Source organism: Drosophila subobscura, chromosome U (genome assembly GCF_008121235.1).
Source record: "Drosophila subobscura isolate 14011-0131.10 chromosome U, UCBerk_Dsub_1.0, whole genome shotgun sequence".
Lineage (NCBI taxonomy): Eukaryota > Metazoa > Arthropoda > Insecta > Diptera > Drosophilidae > Drosophila > Drosophila subobscura.
Genome location: NC_048534.1, coordinates 16,080,096 through 16,101,924, shown reverse-complemented (window position 1 = coordinate 16,101,924; position 21,829 = coordinate 16,080,096). Strand labels below are relative to the sequence as shown.

At 46.7% G+C, this 21,829-nt stretch overlaps 2 protein-coding genes across 2 annotated transcripts; one reads left to right on the top strand and one right to left on the bottom strand.

Annotated features, from left to right (window-relative positions):
- Positions 1–2,614: 2,614 nt before the first annotated feature.
- On the bottom strand, positions 2,615–9,165 carry LOC117900378 (WD repeat-containing protein 81). The gene is made up of 4 exons (XM_034810730.1): positions 7,455–9,165; positions 4,978–7,394; positions 3,334–4,915; positions 2,615–3,271 (listed from the first exon to the last, which is right to left on the bottom strand). Exons 1-4 carry the CDS (start codon positions 9,125–9,127, stop codon positions 3,037–3,039), a joined length of 5,907 nt encoding a protein of 1,968 aa, XP_034666621.1. The 5' UTR covers positions 9,128–9,165; the 3' UTR covers positions 2,615–3,036.
- A 6,177-nt stretch (positions 9,166–15,342) lies between these two features.
- Positions 15,343–21,791, top strand: LOC117902390 (putative inorganic phosphate cotransporter). The gene is made up of 5 exons (XM_034813714.1): positions 15,343–15,463; positions 19,506–19,687; positions 19,751–20,197; positions 20,265–20,888; positions 20,954–21,791. Exons 1-5 carry the CDS (start codon positions 15,424–15,426, stop codon positions 21,188–21,190), a joined length of 1,530 nt encoding a protein of 509 aa, XP_034669605.1. The 5' UTR covers positions 15,343–15,423; the 3' UTR covers positions 21,191–21,791.
- The last annotated feature ends 38 nt before the right edge of the window (positions 21,792–21,829 follow it).

Sequence of the window (21,829 nt, the reverse complement as noted above, 5' to 3'; positions counted from 1 at the left end):
CTGTTACCATTTGAACGTTAAAAATTCGATTTTATAGAATTCCAGCAACGCCCACAAAACCTAAAGCCAACGACAACGACCAGCAGCGGACCAGCAGAGCGACATCTCTCACCCAAAAAACGAGCAACGACCTGTGGAAGAGGCGTGTTGTTTTCTGCTAATTATACAAATACAAACACCAATGGCGGCCTTTCGAGATGTTGATGATGGTGTGCTGGGCTGGTTGTGGCCTGTGGACTGACTGGGGAGTTGGGGTTCGGTTTGCGTTCGCCTTGGCTTCAGTGGTAACAGTGTGTGGGTCGAGCGCTAACAGTACAGCAGCTACGCATTCTGCGCGCCTCTTAGTTATTATGTCAGATCTGCAATGTGCGACTATAAAATACGTATGCGGCCGGCGAGAATTTATTGACTCGTCGCCCCCGGCGGTGGGTGTGAGTTATAAAATTGATGGCATAAACTGTCTCTCTTGAATTTATAAACATGGGGCGCTCCATCTCTATCTCTATCGCCTGGATGCATTTGCATTTCCTGTTCGCCTATTCCGGTTTTTCGAGTGTATGGTAACATTTTGTAGTCATTTTCATGCGCGTTTGCACTGCTGCCACACTGCCACCACACTGCGACCAGAGCAGGGTCCATGGATGGATGCGGGCAGCCTAGGGGAAAGGAATGGTGAGTTTTACACTCAGCCGCTCTCTCCCGCGTTCACTATTTGCATTTGCTGATCGCCTGGTTGGAATTTTCGGTTGTATGTTGGTAACATTTTGTGGTCCTCAAAAGTGTTTGCTCTGGCAACGCTCCTCGTGCCGTCTCCCTCGCTCCCGCTGGCATGTCGCGAATGTTAAGCGGCTGAATGTAAAAAAAACCTCACACCCCACCATTCCATTCCGCACGCCACACACGGACGGACCGCATTCTTTTTGAAATATTTGGAATGACAGCATTCTTGCATGTGTGTGTGTGGGAGGAGCGTGGGGTGGGGGCACTGGGCAAACAGGGTTGTCAGACCACCTGTTGTAATCGTCGGGCGTCCGGCGGCCGCCACCAAAACCGCACTCTGACAACCCTGGAGCAGTGCGCTCGACACTCGGCGGAGCAACTGACAAGCATTCCAAGCATAACAATGCCGTCTGCTTTTTACGCTGCTTGCCTGTTCGGGCAACTAAGTGAAATTTCATGCAATACAATTCTCGGAAATTTCGAATTCCCCACATATTTTCATGTCGTGTCTGGCATTTTTGTTATTCGTTCACCGCGCATCGTGATCATGATGTTAGCGTCACTGGGGGGGTTGACTCTTGATGAGTGTATGGCTGCCGGGCTGGAACAGTTGGGTTGATTGGAATGTTTGGTCATATTATCAGCTGTAATAACGAGCTTGAAAGGTGGGGAAGGTCAGAGTGTGGGAATTTCAAAAGGGGAAAGGAATTCATAAAGTAGAACAACGTTTGAACAGTAAACCATTGGAGGGTAAGGAAATTGCAAAGCAACCTGTTGATATTTCTTGTATGGATGGAACTGAAAGGATGTAATCAACATTAGAGAGGGTATTGAACGAATTTATTAACGAAATGGGGAAATCCAACAAAATTCGATTTATACTCGCACATTTATTTAGAGCAGGGTATTTTCAAATGTGTAAGGAATAAGATTTAGTTCAGCAGTTCAAAAGGAAAAAACATTCAATGCAAATTTAAAGAAAATATTTAAAAATGTACTTTAATTGCTCTGCTGACTTTCTTTTATTGTCTGAGTAATTTCAACTTTAACTTGTCGCCCGAGAACACAGTATCACAGTATCAACAGGTCCAACTAGTTTCACTCAGTGGAAAGTAAGGGCTAGCGCTCCGCCTCCATCAACCATCCACGCATTCAATTTACAGCGTACGCACTACGACCACAATACGATATGAAGATTACGCGAAGTCAACGCGACTCCTTAAACTCAAGGTGATACAGCCTAAGCATCGCATCGCGGATCCCAGTGCTGGCGGAGCACACTCCAATCCCGAGCTGGGTGGAAGTGGGGGCCTTTGGCTGGAGTTAGACGCACTATTGTCCTCTGTAAATCCTCATTGTAACAAGCGCCCAGAATCATTGTCTTACGCATACGTCGACGACCCGACTCCAGAAACTCGGAAAGTGCACCCGACAACAACAACAGCAACAACAAAAACAACAGCGAAAAATTCCAATGCAAAAAAGTTTGCCATAAAAAGACGACAACATTCCCCCATCTCCACATCGACGTCGGGGGCATCGCCCAAAAATAAATGCAACGCGTTCGAATGGACGATCTTCCATATAGTATCCGTCCTCCACGCATACTACCAGATGGGTCTCTCTCCATCTCTCTCAGACACTCTCCTCTCTGTTTCCCCTTGCAGCCTCGCCTCAGAGATCTCGGATGCAACGTCCGCTGTGTGCTGCAGCTGCTGCTCAGTTAGTTCATTGGCCCAATCCAAGGCAGAGTGCAAAAGGAAATCAAGAAATACAACAAAAAAAAAACCAAGGCAACGAGCGAGCAAATCATTCTGATCGCGTCCCGTAAACTGGTTTGAGGGCAGCGCTCCCCTCCAGATCGAAAGCTTGCCGCTAAAAGGTGCAAATTGTATCGAGTAGAATGTTCGTATATTTCTATATAAATATGTTTTACCTCTTTCCAGCTTAAATGAATACTTTTAAATACAAATCTAAAGTTTGAAAGTGTTTTTTTGCACATTTTCAACATATTTAAGGGTATACCATCTGGAATGCTTACAGTTTATATTCGTGTAGTGTCATCATTTGGATAATCTGAAATAATTGCTTAAGTTATAGGGACAAAGCCTCCACTGACTGACTGCCTTTCATTGTGCGAGAGCTTCTAAGCATTAACGTATTGTAGTAAATTCTTTCAGTTTACAGCAAATATCCGTAGAGACGGTCAGTGGAAATTGAAGTTTGTTTTGCATTAAAATAATATTTGGTGCCATTGAGTATGTAGAGATAGTAAACTATTATAATATTTAGTGTCATAATATAGTACAGGCATTGCTAGCAGAGCAGGGCAATGTTTCCGCTCTCGTTGCCAGCGAGAAAGGCTCGATTCAGTGGCAAGACAGCCAGGGAGGTGAGGACGCCACGGAATGTCTCCGAACGTAGTTTTGTGATCGTATTGAAGGCATGCGAGTCGGCCACATCTGCATAGACTCCCACACGATTCCCAGTGGTGGCATAGACCAGGGCAGGACCCACACTCTGCAGAAAGTGCGCGGGTTCCGGTGGCGGTCTGTGGAAGAGTGTTCTATGAGTAATAAATAAATTCTCTATACAACCATTTATGAAACTCACTTGAGTTGATAGTGCATGATGCCATCGAGGGCGTGCCACACGGCCAGACTATGGTCCAGAGCGGAGCTAACCAAAAACTGATCACTTGGCGCCGTCAACTGAAGCAGATCGCATTCCATGGGTCGCCAGGAGTTGAGAACCATCCCGGTTCGCGTGTCCAGCATCACAATGCCGCCAGAGGAGAGACCAGCGGCCAGCCAATTGCCAGAGGGGGCAATGGCCAGGCAGCGAACGGTGGCATTGGGCAGGGCCGGATGACAGACGCGCCACTCGTTGACGTACTCCATGGATCTGGCATCGATCACCTTCACCGTGGACTCGGCTGTCCCAGCAATCACCAGAGGCGAGTGCGAGGGCAAACACTTGACCACGGTCACGGCACTGTGTCGCGGGGCATCCAATATTCCCAGAGGTCTGCCCATAAACGGATCCCACAGATGCACGCCCGAGTCGCAGGACACCACGTAGCGCAGCGACTCCAGAAAGCTCAGCGAGTGAATGGACTTCTTGTGGGCTGTGTACGTAAACTGGCAGGCGGTGGTCTTCCTGCCGTCGCCCTCGCTGCGCAGCGACCAAAGCTTCACCGTCTTGTCCTTGGACGCAGACACGAAACTGTTCTCGTTGTCCAAGGCGTAGATGGCCCGCACGGAGTTCGTGTGTCCAACGAACGATTGCAGGCGGATCTGCTTAAGATTCAGCGCCTGATTGTCCTTCTCGCTGCGCGTGGTCTCGTGCCGCCAGTAGGCCAGCCAGTTGCCCTTTAGGTGGCGACTGCTGGGCAGCTGATCCAGCTTGTAGGCCACCATATCGAGCAGTTCCATGCTGCTTCTGGCCACCTGCAGGCGATTACCAACGATCTGGGTGCCAAAGCTGTTGGCAGCCAGCTCGCAGGATGTGTCCACGGTGTCCTCGTCCTGTCCGGGTATCACACTGGCCGCCAGATTCGATTTGCTTTGAGCGCCGCCACTCGGTTGCTCGTGTTCGTGGCACAGGGTCAGCACAAACTCCAGATTGGTGAGCGTCCGTTGCATGATGGCCTCGCCCAGGAAGCGCAGGAATGCCAGGTAGGCGGCGTGCGCCAGTTCCGGACCAAAGACATCCCTCAGCTCCTCCAGGGCACGCTCCCGCTGCATGGCACCGCCCACCAGCGACAGATTGGCCAGGTCGCAGCCGAACTCGTTGGGCAGGCCAAAGGCCTTGTTGAATATGAGAAAGAAGGGACAGAGCAGCGACTGGCAGAGATGTTCGCGCGTCATGTCCGATCCCAGGCGCACACTCAACGCATAGATGGCATCGAGGAACTTGCGCGCCAGCAGCGAACGGCCCAGATAGCCGCTGGGCATCAGCTGATTGGTGGAGCTAAGCAAACGCAAAATGGGCAGCAGGATGGCGTCCAGCAGGATGTGCTGCAGATGCTCCATTATGCTGGAGTCCGTCAGACAGGGCACCATGTACTTGAGCAACTGCAGCGAACTAATGATGGCGCCCTCCAGGCTGCCAGTGATGCGCTTCGAGCACAAGCCAATCAGTTCACTGATGTGCGGGAAATACTGCAGCAGGAGAAAGTTCTCCCCATAGAGAGCTGAAAGGCAAGAGCGGATTAGGATGAAGGTTTCATGACTTTGTCAGAGATTCTCCCCTCACCTGCTATGGACATCAGGCATTCGAGTACACGTGCCGCACTCCTATCGCCCACAACGCGTGCATTGGCAATGCTAAAAAAGTTCAGATTGGCCGCTTCGGGGGAGGAGCTAAAGCCACCATCATCCATCTCTGGCAGGAGGTTCTCCTGCCCCACATAGCACAGGGAGAGCAGCTTTAACAGGTTTCTGGTTATGTGCCGCGATGTCAGCACCGGTCCCAGTCGATGCGACAGCCACACCAGACTCTCGGCACTCATCTCGCTAATGCGATTGTTCTGCAGCGCCTTGGCCTCCGACATTCTGGATATAACCGAAGCCTGTAGAGAGTCGGAACCCTCTGCGTCCCTTTCGCTTGCCGCTGCTGCTGGCTGTGCCGCCTCCTGCTGCACCGCCTGAGTGATCATCTCGAAGCTGTCCACGCTCTTCCGGGAGCCAATGTCGCAGTCAATGGCGCTCAGCTGGAAGCTGCGTCGAATGCCGATCGTTGGATTGGGTATCTCAATGGTGGGGGAACGTGGTCCGAGGACGGGTGGGGGCGCCATTATTGGCGGTGTTTGACCCTCGCGAAGGGAGAGTTTATCCGGCGAGAGTTTGGCACCGTAGATGAGCTCATTGATGACCAGCTTGTCGGGTGATCCGCCGCCATCCGACTCGCGTGCCTCCTCTGCACTGGTGGCGGTGGCCGGGCGCATGTCAAAGGAGTCAATGGATTTGCTCTCCTGACTGGAGATTCTATCCTGATCCTCCTCGAACGTGAAGAGCTCTTCGATGTCCGGCTTGGTGGCATCTACATCCGCTGCTGGCGGTGGCTGGCGCTCCTCCTCATCGGCGGCAAAGTTGAGATTCTTGCTGGTCCGTCGACTGCCGCCGCTGTGGTAGTGATAGCCGTTGCCCTGCTCCGGTTCCTTGTAGCCGCCCACCGCTTCGATGAGGGGAGCAATAAAGTGCTGCAGGAAGCAGCGTAGTCCGAAACGTACAATCAAGCGGAGCAGGAAACTGTGGTGGTACAGCTTCACGGACTTGCGCGACTTGAAGGAGCTGCTGGAGGAAAAGCGCAGATGTCCGCCTGTGGCTGCCGCCCCAATGGAGCTGCCATCATCGCTGACACTCGTGCCCTCGACATCGTACAGCTTGAGCAGCGGTTGCAGCAGATGCTGCTGGGTCTGCGCCACACCCAGCGCCTGGGCAATCGAGTCAAAGAGATTCCAGGCGGTCAGTATCGAGGTGCGCTCGTCTCGCAGCAGATCAATAATGTGAGGCAGCAGCAGCTCCACGGGCGTGAACTGCTCGTAGGCAAAGGCCACCGGCTCGAGCAGCCTGCGGACATGGGCACAGCACGACATGACCTTGCATTCGGCAATCTTCCGGTCGAACAGCACTCGCTGGCGATCCATCTCCGTGTAGCGCGCACATTCCCTGCCGCCCTGGCAGCTGAAGTGTGTGTGCAGCTCCAGCAGAACGGCATTCAGCTCGAAGGCATGCAGCGATCTCACCAGCGCATAGACGGCAATGTAGTGACTGGGGAAGGGCAGCAGCAGATTGGCGAACATTGGTTCCACCAACTGCGCTGGGCTGGGCGGCTGCGGCAGTCCTTGATCTGCCTCCTTTTCCAGCTGCAACAGCAGCCGCACCACATGGCGCACGGGTTTCGGCAGATCCTGTCGATGCAGCTGGGCCACAGTGCGGCAGGCAGCCAGTCGAGCCTCGAAGGCGGCCGTCAGTCCGCTGCCCATGAGCAGCGGCCGCAGTCGCTGCATCGCAAACAGCTCCACGATGAGGCAGCCCAGCACCTGCAGCTCGCGTTCCCGTCGCACATGCAGCAGATGCTGCAGCGAGCTCCGCTTTTCCCTTAGGAGATTCTTTGATTTCGTGTGAATCTCGGCGCCGGCAAAGAGTTGATTGGTGAAGGAATGATCCGCCGAGTTCTGCTCGAACATGAGATCGCTGCTGATCATTTTCTCCTCGGGATTCGCCGACGCCCGCTGCTGTGGGAATGTGCGGGCATAGAAGGCCTCCAGCGTCTCCAGGTTCTGCAGCAGCAGCGTGGGATTATAGTTGTCGGGCAGGTCTATAAAGTTGGTGATGGCATAAAAGTTGGAGGCGGATGCCGACGCCGAACTGCTGTGGACGGACGCGCCGCTCGACGCATCGTGGCTGGGACGCAGCGAAGTGATTGTGGAGGAACTGTTGTCCGCGTTCAGGTTCTCGGTGCTCTTGGCCAGACGCTTGGACGGGCTGCCATAGAGTTGACTCATTCGCGGTGCCGTCTTGTTGAACCACGGCGTGGCATAGCGTCGCGGCGGATGCGCCTGCGTGAAGAGCTGCACAATGCCGCGCTGACTGAGATTCCGATGCTGATCCACCAGGGTGAGGCAGACATTCTTTGACTTGACGGCCGCTTTTCCACTCAGCTTGTAGCTTAAGGAACAGAGGGGGAAAAGTTGCAGAAAATCTCTTCAAAAGGTGCACAAAACTCACCCAAAGTTGAGGTCGATCCAGTGATGGAGTCGCTCGCTGACATACTGCGACTCCAGGGCCTCGCGATGCTTGCATATAAAGTCCTCCGGGCAGGTGGCCCAAGCAGGCAGCTCCAAGTCCGGCAGATCCTCGTGTATGCTCTTGAAGATCATCGGATCCGAGTAGAACTCCGGTATACACTCGTCTGGGGTCCACTCCTGCAGTCGCTGAATGGACACCGGATACTCGGCGGGCACCCAAATGGGTCGCACATGGGCGCAGAGAATGGATTGTGGGGTTCGTCTGGCCATGTACACAAAGTACGTGATCTCGGAGAGGAAATCCGAGACATGGTGGGGCACTTGCTCCCCAGCCAAGCCATCGACATGCTGGCTGGCATGGGCATACATGAGATCAAGGTGAACATCGCCCTTGTTCAGCCGATACTTGCTGCGGGATAGATCCCGCCAGTTGGCTCCACTGCGTCCGGCAAAGTCTGTCACCCAGGGCATTATGTGGTGATGGGCGGCATTCGTGAGGCTGCGCCCGCAGGCATTGTTCAGGATGGTGAGGTAGTCAAAGTTCGACAGCTGCCCGCTGCACCACATCTCCGCGTATTCCCGCAGATTGAAGTGCGCCGGATCGTAGGCCAGCTTCAGGTCGAACACGGTGCTGCTCGAGGGCAGCTGCAGGGGCGCATCGGCCAGATCGCCCAGCTCTGGCGAGGCCAGCGGCGTGAGCGGCGACATGTCCACCGCAGGAACGACTGTGTCCTCCTCCAGGAGATTGCACTGAAGCCGTGGCAGAACCTGTAGCCAAAGATTCTCCCGCAGGACAATGTGCTGCAGTCGAAGGTCGCCGAGGAAGAAGCCCTGGCTTTGGAGCTGCTTGGACAGCTGGAAGATCTGGTAGATGATGAACAGCGTTTTGTTGTACCCCTTGCCCAGCAGCGCCGGGCTGTAGGTGATGCAATCGTAGAGGCTGCACTCCAGTGCCGGCGGGTAGAAGAACACACTGAAGTGCGTGGAGGACTCGATGGCCACCAGGGCGGGCAGAATGTTGGCGTGACAATTGCTGGCAATATCCGTTCCAGCGGCAGTCGGTGCGTCTGCCTCTCCACGATCCACCTGACAGTGCAGCACGGGGCAGTGGTAGACACGTTGAATGAGCTCCTTGAGCACCATATCGTGCGGCTGCAGTTGTCCCTGGCCAGAGATGGGCTTGGATGATGACATGCTGGCTGCAGATCTGCACAGTTTGACATGTGCGCCATTGTACTTCTTGTAGGCCTCCTCCCAGAGCTGCTTAAAGTTGCTATTGGCCACAAAAGCCACCGCCTGGGAGTAGGACATTGGCAGCGCATCTGCAGCATGTCCTTCCCCGCCACCAGCGCCAGCACAGGCTCTCGGCAGGGGGTACACCCTGCGTTGGGGCTGCTTGCGGTATGTCTGCACCAGAATGCGGGTCCAGGGGTGCTCCAGCTGTCCCGTGGGATGCGCTCGTCTATCCAATCGCGGCCAGCTGGAGAAGTGCGTCAACCTTCGCTGCTTCTCCAGCGCTTGCAGCCACGACTTGTCGCATATGAGCTGATATCGTCCCTCGCCGCTGCCATCGCCTGACTCACATACATGCTGCGGATCAATGCCGATTTCTTGCCATATCTGCTCCTCGCTATCGCCCATCATATTTTGCATTTTATTGTATTCCAAGCACTTTTATTACACCACGCTCTAAATGCGGTCAACTGCTGCCTGCCAAAGCACTGAGTTCACATTTTGTGACTGTGCAGTCTTCGATTTGTGGGTGGCATGGCTATATAATCTATATAATCCACCAATTTGTTTGGATTTTCTTATCTTTTTGCAACAACATTGCCTGCCAGTGTGACCGCGGATTCAGCAATAAAATATACCGCACTACTCTCAAAAAGATACCGAAATATACCTTGAAATATATACCATGATATGAATCTGGTTTGGAGTGGTTAGTGGGGGTTCATGTCTCGGATATATGACAAAATCGTGTAGAATAGAGGGCGTAAATGAGAAGGCCGATAATAATCGCCATCGTTATCTGAATTCAAGCAATCAAAAAACAAACTTTAAAAGTTCTGGGTAAAATGAACACAGCAAAGTACAGAATGATTGCAAGTAATTGGAATTTGCTCTAGATTTGGTGGATCAGCCGCTTGCAGCTTTTCCAGACAATAGCCACACGTGACTGGACAAATATTGTCAAATGCAAGCAAACTGGAGTCGACGCTTACGCAAAAGATAAAACTCCACGAATATCCTGACAACAAACTGTCCCAAAAACAAAATCTGACAACACAAAAACTTAAATATAATTAATAACGTTACAGCTGAATTGTAATTAAAAATATTTAATTGGATTCTGTTGCAGGTTCGATTTACTTTTGTTGTTGTTTACTTTTCGTGCAGCAATTCCCACGCCCGAAATCTCTTTGGCTTCCTCCTAAATCTAATCTTATCAATACGCTATCCAGATCTATACTGTGCCGCCTTCGGGATTTCTCTCCACTACCTCTCTCTCTCTCTCTCTCTCTCTCTCTCTCTTTTCATTATTTTACTGTTTGTTGTCGGCATTTCAAAGAACTCCACAGCAGCATCCACATAGCGACAGACACTTGCTGCTGCTGCTGCCTCGGTCGAAAGGTCAAGGTGGGCCATTGTTAAAGGTATTTTTCTCACATTTGTGAGTACCCATGTACAGTTATATATATTCGTAATAGTTTTCGCTTTCTTATACATATGTTGTGGTACATACAGTAGCAACTGGTTTGAGGCAGGCGCGGCCAGGCCCTAAACAGATTTGGCGAGCATTTCGCAATTGAAATTCCAGAAATTCACTTCCGCTGTGCACAAATTAGCAGGTTAAATATTGTTTATAAATAACAGAATCACGTGTTAAAGGCTTGCCACCAGTTCCAGGTTCAGATACGAGATTCCAGACTCAAAACCCCCCACCAGATCACTCGCAATCCGGCAGCTGGGACGTGTTTGCATGCTAAAAGTTCTTACAACTTTTCACACTTTAAATGACTTTTGACAACAATTAAAATACTTGCATTTCAATTGCAATTATACTAAATGCGAGTACATATTATATATGTATATGGGTATAGAATGCCAGGCCCCGGACTTACGGGAATTATGAAACTTTTCAAAATACTCCTCGGCACTTTCGCCCACAATTAAAGGCCAATCATAAAGCGCGGCGCACACGACTGGTGGTGTTCATTGCTTGCCAATTTGCCAATTAAGTTATTAAAAACACCTTGTCGATGACACATACGATACGATCCACTCCGCTCCGGAGTGGGACGGGACCGGACGGGACGGGACTGACTCCCGCCCATAAATCCAGTCAATGGGACTCGACTTATTTTAAGTCGAAAGTCACATGCTGAGCTTTATGCCTCCGATTTGGCAGAACGGAATTGTTTGTACCCAGTTGGTGTGGAGATTCCCCTGCTGGCCGCTTTGCCAATCTAATCTCAAGCCGAAGGCTTTGGTACAAAAGTCAGAGTATTTTTTTCAGCATTGTAAAGTCTCTGACGGCTATAAAGATTAGAGCCGATATTATGGTTAGTACCATTGTAAAAGACATATTTTAGATAGCCAACTTTGCTCGTTTCCTCGCCCAGTTTATTTAGTGTTTTTTGTTTAGTTTATGGCGGACTCTGATATGGCCAGAAAAAAACCCAGAACCAACGTAACCCCATGACCCATTGGCGGTGGCCGTGGTCGGCCTCCGTCTCAAGCGAGAACACTCAAACGCTCAAGAACCCCCCGTCCAGCTCCCACTTCACACCAAGCCAAGCCAATCCAAACCACTCCACTCCACACTCCAATTTGTGGTCTCAGTTTTTGTATTTATTTTGTTTTTCTTCTGCTCAACGGGTATATTGTATCTCTCGGCATCGATGACCCTCGAAATGTCAATTGGTATGGCAGTTTCCTTGCCTCCGCAATTCGTTTTCGTTTACGTTTTATTTGTGGCAACTACTTTAATTATTTAAGTATTTACTTACGTATTTTTTACTAAAATTGTTCTCGCCTTAACCGGCGTCGATCAATCCGTATGATTTCGTTTGATTGATTTATTGTCCAGAGCCGTTGAAACTTGTTAGCGACTGCCAAAACGTTTCGTTCGTTTTTTTGCTGCGGAAAATTGGGCACTAAAACCATGAAAATTACGTGAAAGTTACCTTGAGAAAAGCAAGTTCATAGTATAGGTTGTGCCATGTGCTATGGAGTGTATCCAAGTTAGGATCATGGCTCGGAGATATACCATATCTTATCTGGACACAATCGAGATATTTTTAGTTTTCAACACCAAGATCCCCATGATAAAGATAAGTTTTGATAAAACTTCTGCTTAAAGTCATGCCAAGTGTCAACACAAAAGATTTTATTTTTAAATGATGAATATTCATTGGGCATAGTAGATGATTGATAGAAATATTCCCCTAGATTCTCAGTTCCTTAACTTGTGTCCTTCTATTGAGAGTCTTTTTGTGCACGAGATGAAAATTGTCTTTAAATTGTTGGATTCTTTTTGATATGAGCTGCTCGCACATTGATTCAAAGGTCTTGGCTGTTTGCTTGACAAATTTCAGTCTACATTCAACAGGTCGATGTTGTTAATACTCTTTTATATTTTGGGATTTATTTTAACATATTTATGTTTAATTGAAATCCGTTTTTGAAGCTATAGATTCGATAAAAGCATGACCTTATGAAGTAATTTTATTCTCTCTATTTTTATTCCTATCCATTCCTCTCTTCTTTGCCTAAAACATACCCAAAAATGTTGTACCCCTTGCTAGGGAATTGCTGTATTATTATTTATATCATTTTATTTTGGCGCCCCAACGCAACGCATCCCCCATTAATGGACATCAAATATAAAAGACTTTCTGGCCGCTTCAATTAATTTGCTGTTCGAGTATATAACGCAAAATATTTTGTATGCGAGTTAAATATTGAGTGCTATGCTTCTGTCTGTCTGATTACCAGTTCAGGCTGGTAACATTTTCGGTCATGGACGATGGAAGCCAGTTTGAGCTAGTTTTTGGACATATGGTAGCGTGCGGCCAGGAGGGGGGGCAGCGTACGCTACGGGACCCGAGGGAGCCTACCGTGCAGCTATATATTTATATTTTTGGGTTGGGTATTATGATATTCCGAATTTTTAGATATTTATATGAGAAAACATTTCAATTGCAGAGTTCCATTTCCCCTGTGGGTGTTCGCTGACTCAATTGGCAATGACAAAGCTAAAAAACCATAAACAATTTGGAAGATCATCTCAGAATCGTTAGAGCATTGCATAGCTTAGTGGGGGTATCCTATCGTATTGTTGGAATCGTTAATTGTTTTTGAAGTTTTTAACTTTTCATTAAGCAAAAGATGGAAATTTCCCAGTGCAAAAATAACCAGACAGTGCACTGAAACATCCATTTAGAGGGAAATTCATGAGTAACTTTATTGAGGTAGTACTGCGCAATTATCTTGTAATCAAGTTGATCTTTCAAGTCTGGACAAAGTGTGCCATCGATAAGGTAGTAAGATAAACCAGGAATGGAATGCTCGATACATCAGCTGATTAATACGTCTCTCACTCTCACTCTCTCTCTCTCTCTCAATAGAACCAGAGAGTGCTAATACCTGTGGAGGGGAACTTTTTACAGTTCCATCGAGCTGTGCTTTCCAGTGCACCAATTTCGACAATGATCTGACAATGCACAGTCATTGAGATCACTCATTAAAACAGAGATCTCTTAAAATATATATACAATATACCCCCCACAGTTATACAGATATTTAGATGTGTATTTGCTTTATATACCATAACTCGACTGCATTGAACCGCATCTGTAACTGGTTAAATCAAACAAAAAGTTTGTGTGTTGTGTGCACCAATTTATGCAGATAATTATAACAGCAAAAACAAATACCAACTGAAGCTAAAATTGAAACAGCATTTGACTGGATCGGCATGGAACGAGAGAGAGATGCACAATAGAAGAGCGTCGGCGTCGGCGTCGGCGGTGGTACGAGGTGGTTCAACCGACTAAAACGATAAGCACACTCCCTTTCTCCGTCTCTCTCCCTCCGTCTACGTTCACGTCTCCGTTGGTTTTGCACTAAATTGCATTGCATAAAGACCCAAACCGAAACCGAAACCAGCCTCTAACCGGTAAACGTTACTAACTAACTATCTATGTCTCTGGGCAGCAACAAAAAAAGCAGCAGCAACAATACTAATTCTATTGGAGATACAACAAGTTGTCGCATATATTGAATGTAGATATGTACATGTACTATACATATACCCTACACTCTACACAGTGTGGGATGTATGAACGCTGTAATATTCGGTCACATGAGCATTCTTGCGCTGTCAACAATTTGGATGATATTTATATATAGTATATACTCATCAAAAGTCATTCAAAGTCCAAGCATATGTACATATGTATTTCGTGTTGTTTTTTTGAGTTCTTTAAAATAATCTACAGAATATTTTACATATAAAAATGTATATGTATGGTAGGGCGAAAAAAAACTTTTGTTTTTCTCAAGTAATCAAAATAAGTAAAATTTCTTGATATTATATTTAAACAAAATTGAAAAAAGAATGTTTTGTATTGTCATGATAATGCGAGCAGGAGGTATACATACATTCCATTTGATCTCAAATCCGCTTTGAATATATATATGTATGTACATACATACATACATACATATGTACATATTTAAAATAAATCTTTTAAATGTTGTCTATTCATCCCTTAAAAATGTGAATGGCCATCCGTATACGTTGATTCCCATGGAGAGCAGAGTGCATTGAAATCTATGTAGTTTTTTTTTGTTTAGTTTTTATGGCTGTTTATAGAACGGGATATAAAACTGGCGCGTGCAAGTTCAACGACAACCGTAAGGTATTCAGCGCATAATCGATTGTTCCTATAAACTGAAATCGAAATCGAGTTTCAAATGAGCAAATAAAATAAAGTTCCTTGGGCGTGCGGCATAGTTTGAGTTTTCGGGTTTGCGCTTAACGCTTTACGCATGTAGACGACGACGATCAACGTCTACTATGTCGATCGATTAAGATAGCAACAGTTGTTTATGATCAGACATGCTATGTGCACACACACATATCCATATAGTTTATATGTATGACAAATCAACTCCTTGATCCACGATCGGTTGGTTGACGAACCGTCGAACCCCCGATGCCGCGCTAATAAAAAAAAAACAAAACTCCAGCAGCAGCAGCAGCAGCAGACTGGCAGCCAGCAGCCAGCAGCGACACCAGCGTCGATCGTCGCTTATCTGCTCACATATAAACTAAAGTCGGGGGAATAATTTCTCATTTGTAATTTAACAGGCGGCGTGCGCGGATCGAGCAGAGAACAAAGCGCCAAAAGCGGGGATCGAAGATCGTTAACAGTTTTACAGTTGTTGCCGTTTACGTTTGCGTGTGTGCTGAAAACATTGCTAAAACAAAACTCGACTCAAACACACACACCCCACCCCACACACAGACACACTCCCCACACAGAGCGAGCGAGCGAGAGAGAGAGAGAGAGATCGAGCGCCGAGAGCGGTGCACTACTGAAATAACGGAAGAGGGGCCAAAGCGAAAGAGACACAAGAAGTGCGTGGAGGAGGCAGCCAGCAGTCAGCAGACCAGCCCCACTTGTCGTTTTCGTTCTCGTTGCGTGTGGTTTTGCGTTTTAATTGCGTTTTCTAATTGTTACGCATGCGCCAAGAGCAAGCCAAGTGTTAAGGAAGTAGAAGATAGAGAGACAACGAACAAACTGTGTTTTGTGTGTGTGTGTGTCTGTGCGTTCGTGTCCGTGCGATATCTTTAACCCATATATTCGAACCGATCCTGTGTAACCGTGGCGAAGGAACTGAGCAACTTGCTAACGTTGCAAAACAATAATCCCGAGATGACACAACAGCCGCAATGGGGCATAAACCTATCACGGTGTAAGTGTCCCATATCCCATGTCCCCCCCTCTATCCAAACAGTTCTTTGCAAAAACTTTCCGTGTTATCTGCCATATCCGTAAACCCCGAACCCAACTTTGGGAGTGTGCTTTATGGAATATTAAATTCGAATCGAATGGGGGGATGGATACGTTGAACTCCGCTCGGAGTATTCTTGAAATGAAATGTTTAAGCAAAGTATATTTGAGTGGTTTAACCGACATTGACCGACAACAAAATAAATTCCTAAATATAATATATGTATACATTTTTGTACATTGTATACCGATGCGATGCGATGTATAATGCATAAATGACAAAACAATGACAGAAACGTTTCTGCCAGACACTTCCGATTCAGTTAGTGGTTTTATTTAGTGTTTCGTGTCTCGAATTTTACGCCTTTTTTATTTCGGCTTTTTTGTTTGTTGCCTGCCATTCATCGTGCACTGGTCTGGACTGGAATGCTTCTTTTCCAGCACATGTCCAAGCTGTTGGCATTCCCGGCACGCGTTAACATAATTCATACAAAATATTTTGCATACGATTTGCATGTGAAGAGAATCGTGGAACGGGGAAGTCGCTGCGTCAGGTGTCTGTAGGGTGCTCATCAAGCGAGAATGTCAATACTCGGAATCACTTTGCAATGGCTCGAAAAACAGTTATTTATTATTGTATTGTGAACAGGAATGGGCTGCCAGCTTCCACACCAACCTTTTGTTTAGTTCTCTCTTGGACAAGGTCAATGTTATGTAGGAAGTTCTTTCACAAAAGATTAGGCGATGGTGGGATCTATCAGCCTTATTCCCCATTTCAATGAGGAATGTCCATTAATTACAGTTTTGTTCTAGCTTTATTTGCTTTTACTTGCCATACAATCAATAGCCTGTGGCTGTAGCTGTTTGCTTAGCAAACAAAAACACACTGAGAATCGAATAAGCCTGGGAATGGGTTGAGTTTAACATCTCGGAACGTACTCACATGGTTAGACGTGAGTTCCTAAGTATTTTGTTAGCCTAATGAGTTGTTAAGTCTATGACTTGGCCATAAATCATTGGATGCAGGGCATTGATTGGCACTCCAATGAATAATACATACCCCGCCCGAGTGCCTAAAACACCGAAAAGTACCCCAACCCAGCCGCAGCAAGCTAATCGCTTTGTTTCATCACTTTCCCCTGCACTCGTCTGCCCCAATTGTTTGATGCGCTGCACGCTTATCGAGCATGTGGGGGAAAGGGCGGTGAGGCGGTGGCATATCTCGTAGGCAGCAATCGCACATTACACTCGCCCCCCCAAGCCCATTGACATAATTTTCGCAAGACCGCGGAAATGCAAGCGCCTCGAAGAAAATGATGTAAAAATGTGAAAATGTAATATTTGTACTTGTGCCGTGGCCGTGCTATCAATGCTATGGTCTGGAACTGGACAGCAGAGATTGTCATACATATGTACATATGTATGTACATACATTATATGTATATACATATGTATGTACTTATGTATGTTATAATGAAGACAAAGAGTCAGAGACCCAGAAATGTCAAGAGACAGACACAGGAGATTGTTTTATTCTTTTTTTTCACTTTCTCATTATGGCAATGAGTGCATGGACACATATAATGTATAAATACTTATAGGCAGTGAGAGATCTATTGGCTGCACACATAATTGTTCGTACTAGGAGTTTTTCTAGTACTTATCTACTGGAAAGTTTTACGCTAGAACGGGTTTACACCAGAAATTCATAAGAATTTATTCAGTACAATATTTACGCCACACTTCAATGATGTATCCTATAAAACTCCATAGAGATTATAAAGATAATAAAATACTCGAAAGTAATACCTAGATGCGATAAGACTGTGCCTGTGTGTGTGTTACTCAATTCTGATTAAATCTTAACCAGCTTATCGTGTGCTGTGATGGGACTTAGCTAGAGTGTGATCATATATTAACGCCAATAAGCGTGATTGGCCAAGGGAAATATGGCCATAATTCTGGAAACATGATTAGCGCCTGTATTTACATACATACGTAAAGACGGTGGCCTAATCAACTTATCACTTGGGGGAATTGAACGGAAAAGAGGTTGTTTTTTATTTCATTTTTTATTTGACACTCGTGCGACTTTGGGGCGCTTATAAATCTTTCTTGTCGGCTTCGTTAAGCGATATGTTAAATATTTGCCAGTTTTGGAGTTTCGCCTTTTCAATCATGCAAAATATTTAATAATACTGTTAATTTATAAATAAAATAGGTTGCCAGCCGGTGACGTCTTTTGGGGGGTTTATTAAACTGAAACGAGTGAAAGATTGGTGTCTCGTTCTTCATTATAAAGTCAAACAGTGCCGCTTAATGGATCTTACGTAGCTGGGGGGGAAATGTCAATAGATGATCTAATAATATGATCATGAATTGGATTGTGATTATATTTACCTAAGAACGCGGCTCGAGTTGTTTGCTCATTTCCAATGCAGACCCCAATGTTGTTTATTTGTTCTGCTAGTTGGAATAGAATAGGGAACGCTTTCGAATACTCATATATTGTAGGTCAATGTTAACCCTTATTCTTAACAAACTCCCTCAATTAATTGATCAATTTAACCTTCAAAATTGATGAACTTGAGCCACCAATTGAGTTGGTTCCGCTGCCCCAAAAGTGGGAGCCCTAAATATTTATACTGAAGACCATTTAATTGGCAGTGCCTTCAGACCCGTTGCTTTATGGTCATTAATGGTTCTCCGTTTGATATACTTGAGATTATGCCAAGCACTCCAAGTGGTTTTATCGCAGATCTATCACACTTGGCACCTTATCAACGCACAATTCCGCTTAACAATTTGATTATGATATTGGGGGGTGTCGTATAACCCGCGCGTTCCATCGATCGGCGTGCTTGGTGATTGATAGTGGCCCAAAGAACAAGTGCATAGCGCCGTTCTTATGCCGCGTAATCGCGTGCCAAAGGTGTTCCATGGTACCCGCCATAAACAATACACAGCACAGGAAGCACACGTATAGAGCCATAATTTTCACACAACAAAAATTCCTTAAATTCCATTCCAGTAAAAAATGCAATAAAATAATTTCGAAATGAAGGCAAATAAATTTTAACACTCGCCTTTAAAGACGGCACAAAATATAATCATATATTATTTAAATGATTTATTTGAAACGATTTAAATGAATATATGGTTATAATATAATAAATGTGGTCAAGGGAACCGTTTTTCTGTGTGTTTGTAGATAATTATATGAGGAATGAACGTGCTTGGGAAATGCTATTCCCCTGGGATTTGCTTAAGGCAAGCGACAAGTTTGCGTAGAAGAAAGTTTCCGTTGGGAGATTTATCTATTATATGCCAATCTACGATATGGAACTAATTCTGTAGGCTTAGAGGGGAGTACTTATGCGCTTAATAGATATTGGACCCATGCATGTATCCACAGTAATTATAAAATTACAGCCAACAGGTTCACTTTGATCTACAGTTCATAAGAAAATATATTTTCCATCGATAAAAGGGCCAATAGCTAATCAGTTAGTTAATGGTGGACAGATATCCTTGTTTAATGGATAATGTTTTGTAAATGATTAATAAAATATTTATTAAATATTATCCAACTCTGGGGCACACTTTTAGTTATCAATCAGGAATTTTCTTTAGGTGAAAGTCAGATCGTGTGAGATAAATGCTAGATGATAGGCTCATGTTATAACTCAACTATCTAATTGATAGATACTCGCTAAACTCGTAGGGCAATCAACTGCAATTTGAAGTTTATCAGCGCAAATTGATTTGTACCCAATTGACCAGCCCCAGCACCAGCTCCAGCGATGAAGTGCTCTTCAAACTCGTCAAACTATTTATTCGCACGCTAACCAAATTAAATTGTCTAAAATTGCTTAAAACAATATGCGGTGCCCATGTGCCCTGCCCTGCCATCAAAATGTTTGACGCAAACAATTAATAAACAACAAAAACAACAATCACTCTCTCGATCACTCTCTCATTTGTGTTCCCTTTGTTTTTTGCAGATTTTGTAATACCGCAACGTGTGATATTGGCCATAATGGGGTTCCTGGCGATCCTCAATGCCTACACAATGCGTGTGTGCCTCTCGCAGGCCATCACGGTGCTGGTCATCAAGAAGAATGTCACGGATGAGGATAGTGACGTGGCCATCTGCGAACCGGATGAGCTGGATGATGGCACCAGCGTAAGTTTCAGCTAAAAAATGCCATAAAAGAAACTCCAATTTAAGGTCGAAATATCCCCACAGTCTGGCGGCATCTATGATTGGTCGGAGGAGCTGCAGGGTCTGATCCTGTCCTCCTTCTACATTGGTTACATTGTCACGCACATTCCCGGCGGACTGCTGGCCGAGAAGTTTGGCGGCAAATGGACCCTGGGCCTGGGCATCCTCTCCACAGCTGCGTTCACCATGCTCACACCTCTGGCCATTGAGAAGGGTGGCTCCGACTGGCTGATTGTGTCCCGTGTGCTGATGGGTCTGGGCGAGGGCACCACCTTCCCTGCCCTCAGTGTGCTCCTCGCTGCCTGGGTGCCCGCCAACGAACGTGGCAAGTTGGGTGCCTTGGTCCTGGGCGGCGGCCAGGTGGGCACCATCATGGGAAATCTTCTCTCGGGCGTCTTTCTGGACTCTTACGACTGGCCATTTGTGTTCTACTTCTTCGGCGGCCTGGGTGTCATTTGGTTTGTCATCTTTGTGAGTATCAAATGCTTTAACCACGTCTTTGACTGACTCTAACTTTACTCTTTGCTTGCCCTGAAAGGTTTTCCTGTGCTACAGCGATCCCTCGAGCCATCCCTTCATCAAGCCCAGCGAACGGGAGTATCTTGCCAAGGAGATTGGCACAATTGGCCGCAACGAGAGCCTGCCCCCAACGCCCTGGAAGGCCATCCTAACGAATCTGCCCATGTTCGCCCTGGTCTCTGCTCAGATCGGCCACGATTGGGGCTTCTACATTATGGTGACGGATCTGCCCAAGTACATGGCCGATGTGCTGCAGTTCTCCATCAAGGCCAACGGCCTGTACTCCTCCCTGCCCTATGTGATGATGTGGATTGTGTCCGTGGGCAGTGGCTTCATTGCCGATTGGATGATCCGCAAGGGCATCATGAGCACAACGAATACCCGCAAGGTGATGACGGGTTTGGCTGCCTTTGGTCCGGCCATCTTCATGGTGGGCGCCTCATACGCTGGCTGTGATCGTGTCCTGGTTGTCATACTCTTCACCATTTGCATGGGTCTGATGGGCGCCTACTATGCGGGCATGAAGCTCAGTCCCTTGGACATGAGCCCCAACTATGCTGGCACCCTGATGGCCATTACAAACGGCATTGGAGCCATTACGGGCGTCATAACGCCATATCTGGTGGGAGTGATGACACCAAATGTGAGTTAAAGAAAACTCTTTTGTAGTTTCAAGCATTCTAAATGGAATTTTCCTTTAAATTTCAGGCCTCGCTGCTCGAATGGCGCACTGTGTTCTGGGTGGCATTTGGCGTGCTGTGCGTCACGGCTGTCGTCTACTGCCTGTGGGCCTCGGGCGAGGTGCAGCCGTTCAACAATGCACCCATACAGCCACGCTCCGTGGACTTTGAGGCCGAGGAGCGCAAGACCACAGACCTGAAGAGTCTCGAGTACAACGGCAACAACAGCACAACAGTGCATCAGCGTGGGGAGCGCAGCTCCTAAGGCGGCATCCGCTACAGAATGTGCCATACCCTAGTGCTCTAGTTCAAAATGCTGTACCCCCGTGTGTCCATTTGTAGATATAATACGCATACGCCCCTAACTTTACTGCTCTTCCAGATAGCTAGCTAGTTTTATAGTATTTCCGATCTGGCCACCAGGGCCACCAAACTAATTAACTCTTAAGCAAAGAATTTACTTATGTACCAAGGGAGCAGCACGCCTCCTGTGTGTACAATATTCCTGTTATAGATAGCATAATAATCCTTAATCCCTAATCCCTAATTAATACTGTCGTCCTGTCGTTCCCCCAGCACATGTCCCCGTACATGCAACGTACTCTCTTAATTATTATTTAGTGTTTAATCGAAGCAGCAGCTGAAACGCTGAAACCGATTCCAACGTCTAAGTTTAGATAGAGCAAGAAGTGTATACCGAGTTCGTATTTGCCCGTAGAGCACCCACCCCTTGGATGGGCTGCTGAAATATTGTTTCAGTTTTAAAATTGTTGATCAATGTGTAACGCCAAAACGTGTTTTTAACAAACTCCGTTAAGACATAATTGTTTTTATGATGTTAGCCAAATAAAGTGCATAAAGAAAATAAACCAAAAAAAGAGAAAAAGAGCAATCAATTGAAAGG